The sequence below is a fragment of the Aethalodelphis obliquidens genome, unplaced genomic scaffold, assembly GCF_003676395.1.
Source record: "Aethalodelphis obliquidens isolate GAN/ISIS:26980383/991018 unplaced genomic scaffold, ASM367639v1 scaffold78, whole genome shotgun sequence".
In the NCBI taxonomy this organism is placed as follows: domain Eukaryota; kingdom Metazoa; phylum Chordata; class Mammalia; order Artiodactyla; family Delphinidae; genus Aethalodelphis; species Aethalodelphis obliquidens.
In genome coordinates, this window is record NW_020838022.1 from 6,223,063 (window position 1) to 6,226,361 (window position 3,299).

Sequence of the window (3,299 nt, forward strand, 5' to 3'; positions counted from 1 at the left end):
ATTTACATAGAAAATCAGTTGGCTCTATTTCTTAGAAATACACACGGAAAGAAAGGAAGATTTGATCATTACTTTATGAATCTGTCGTTTTGCAATACTGACATCATCAGAAATAGGGACAATTCACTCAGATTCAAATTTCAGTAGCAGGAAATAAATATCAAAACATCATCACTGGCCCTCAATACAAAACCTCTACCCCACCCTACCCTCCCTCCTCGTCCCACCCCCTCCCACCCCCTGGTGGCTACCGCCTCACTGCTGCTGTCCCCCAACAAACCACACGAGTGTCACGCGGCCCTCCCTAAGGCTGGCTGAGAGAAGCAGGAGTGAAACAGGCCAAAGACTCTGCGCTGCAAATCTGTCCCCACTTCCTTTTATACCACAAACTTCTTCAAGGATCTCTGGTCTTTCAACAGGAGCGATAAATAGCCTTTTAGGGAAAAAAAAAAAATCCTTAAAAAGAAGGGGGAATAATTCTGATTACTCCAAACTGGTCATCTTCTTAAAGTAGAGCAGTCCACAGATTCACAAAGTCTATCAAACAGAGGTGAGGGTGGCCCGGGAGGAGAGGCCTGGGAGGGGCAGGAGTCCCCGGGGCACATGCGCCCGGCAGGGCTGGAGGAGCTGGTGGGTGGTCAGGACACCATGTGCTCAGAGGTCTGGCCGGCCGTCTGTCCTCCACAGAAAAAGCTGCCAAGTTGGGGTGTTTTGGTTTGAATATTCCTGGTGGGGACAGGGAATCCCTGAAGGGAAACGTTAAAAAAAAAAATAGTGGAAATGGGGAAGGAGAACGAGAGCTGTTGTCCAAGAGCTTCTACGTAAAAATAAAATTAAAAAAAAAAAAAGGAGGAAAAAAAGAGTCTCTTAAATGGTTCTGAGGGTTTTAAAGATGAACTGAAAAGAGGATAAGACGATGGAGGAGACAGACAGTTTTTATTGCTTGCCTGCCCCGTGGAGCTTAGCTGGCCTCCATCCGGAGCTTCTTCCTGCTTTGGGGCTCTTCGGGCTCCGACTCCGAGCTGGAGTCTGAGCCCCCATCGAAGGCAGAGATGGTGCTGCCCTTGGCGTTGGTGTAGAGGCTGTTGTCTGAGGAGGGGTAGTTGGTCTGCAGTTGGGCACTCGACCTCGCCTTCTCCAGTGCACGGACTTGCTGCTCCAGAAGAGCATTCTGCCGCTTGAGGTCATCAATATCTTGCTGGTGTGTGTGGTTTTTCCTTCGCATATACTGGATATACTCTGTGGCTTTGTCTAGGATTTGGGCCCGGGATGCCTTCTCTCCTTGGAGTGATGGGACCGAGTCCCGCAAACTGTGAAAGCTGTCTTTGATGTGGTCCCTACGTTTTCGTTCCAGTGCATTATGATGAGCCCGTTTGTCAGCCGCTGATTGAAACCTCGGTTGCTCTTCGTCGCTCTCCACCTCGATGTCATCGTTATCGCTCATTTCCTACGGCCCAGGGAGCGGCCACTGCAGCGGCGGCGGGGAAGGGGGAGGGGTGGAGGGGAGGGGGAAGTCACCGACAACAACAAGCCGAGTCCCCCCACACACACACTCACTCACTCGCTCTCTCACTCACTCACACACACACACTCCGGGGTTGAACTTTTAAATACAATCCCCCAAACAAAAAGTTAAGTTTTGAATCTTATTCAGATATCACTAGAAATCTTTAGTCTATTCAGACACTTTTTACAAGAATGGTTTCTTTTTTTTTGTATTAAAACAAAAACCAATTTCTAAACCCTTTTATTCAATTGTATATCCTGATTGGACAAATATGAAAAATAGAAGACTGTCTCTTTTGCTTTTGTAATTGTGATTTTCACTGCAGTCTTAGCTTATTAGGGGAAGAGAAATACTCCAATTTCTCTAGGATTATAGGACCCCAGCTCTGAACTTGCACTAATTTCCTGGAGGCAAACATCATTCTAGTACATGTGAGAAACATTTGCCCTACTCCTGGGCCTTAGTAGAGACTGAATGCTTGACCACGGGACACCAAGTTCCCATGCCACCTGAGCTGCCCATCCTAACGCGGGTGTTTTATTACCCACCAAGTCACAGTGGAGGGTATGCACAGAAGCAGCGTGCTATCAAATGGAAGAGGTATGTACAAGAGTGGATTCAAGTAGGTCCTGAAGCCACAAGTACTTTGCATGAGCAAGTGGCCACAAACTCATGGCTCTGCCTCCTGCTACATTAACTCCTCTCTCTTGCTTGGAAGAATTTTAAGATTAAAGCAGCAGGTTCTCATTAGTTATCTATTTTGTACATAGTATCAATAGTGTATATATGTCAATCCCAGTCTCCTAATTCCTCCCACCCACCCGCTTCCCCTTGGTATCCTTAAGTTTGTTCTCTATGTCTGTGTCTCTATTTCTGCTTTGCAAATCATCTCTACCATTTTCTAGATTCCACATATATGTGCTAATATACGCTATTTTCTGAGTTACTTCACTCTGCATGACAGACTCAAGGTCCATCCGCATCTCTACAAATGACCCAATTTCGTTCCTTTTTATTGGTGAGTAATATTTCATTGTATATATGTACAACATCTTCTTTATCCATTCCTCAGTTGATGGACATTTAGGTTGCTTCCATGTTCTGGCTATTGTAAATAGTGCTGCTATGAACATTGGGATGTGCGTGTCTTTTTGTTTATTTATTTATTTATTTTTGGCTGTGTTGGGTCTTCATTTCTGTGCGAGGGCTTTCTCTAGTTGTGGCAAGCGGGGGGCCACTCTTCATCGCAGTTCAGGACACCATGAAGTGCCCCTGGGGAAGTAAATTTGAAAAAAAGGAATCCAAGAGAACTGGATATTCTGTTGTTTTTTTTAACATCTTTATTGGAGTATAATTGCTTTACAATGGTGTGTTAGTTTCTGCTTTATAACAAAGTGAATCAGTTATACATATGTCCCCATATCTCTTCCCTCTTGCGTCTCCCTCCCTCCCATTCTCCCTATCCCACCCCTCTAGGTGGTCACAAAGCACCGAGCTGATCTCCCTGTGCTATGCGGCTGCTTCCCACTAGCTATCTATTTTACATTTGGTAGTATATATAAGTCCATGCCACTCTCTCACTTCATCCCAGCTTACCCTTCCCCCTCCCCGTGTCCTCAAGTCCATTCTCTAGTAGGTCTGTCTTGCTTTGATTTTAAGTTGAATACTTCTGTTTCTCCCCTAGGAATAAAGTGGGTTGTAGATTTCCGGTAGACACCTGTCTTAACAAATGCTTTTAATTTATCCTCATGAATATCTGTTGCGTTTTTGATGATATAACTTTCCTCTTTTT

General features: G+C 45.1%; 1 protein-coding gene across 1 annotated transcript; it reads right to left on the reverse strand.

The window, feature by feature from the left end:
• Positions 1 to 354: 354 nt before the first annotated feature.
• LOC113612493 (protein max) lies at positions 355 to 1,587 on the reverse strand. The gene has a single exon (XM_027092423.1). It carries the CDS (start codon positions 1,442 to 1,444, stop codon positions 962 to 964), a length of 483 nt encoding a protein of 160 aa, XP_026948224.1. The 5' UTR covers positions 1,445 to 1,587; the 3' UTR covers positions 355 to 961.
• Positions 1,588 to 3,299: the final 1,712 nt, after the last annotated feature.

What these genes read in the sequence shown, in the direction of transcription:
- LOC113612493 (XM_027092423.1), bottom strand. Translation starts at nt 1,444, where the DNA reads ATGAGCGATAACGATGACATCGAGGTGGAGAGCGACGAAGAGCAACCG.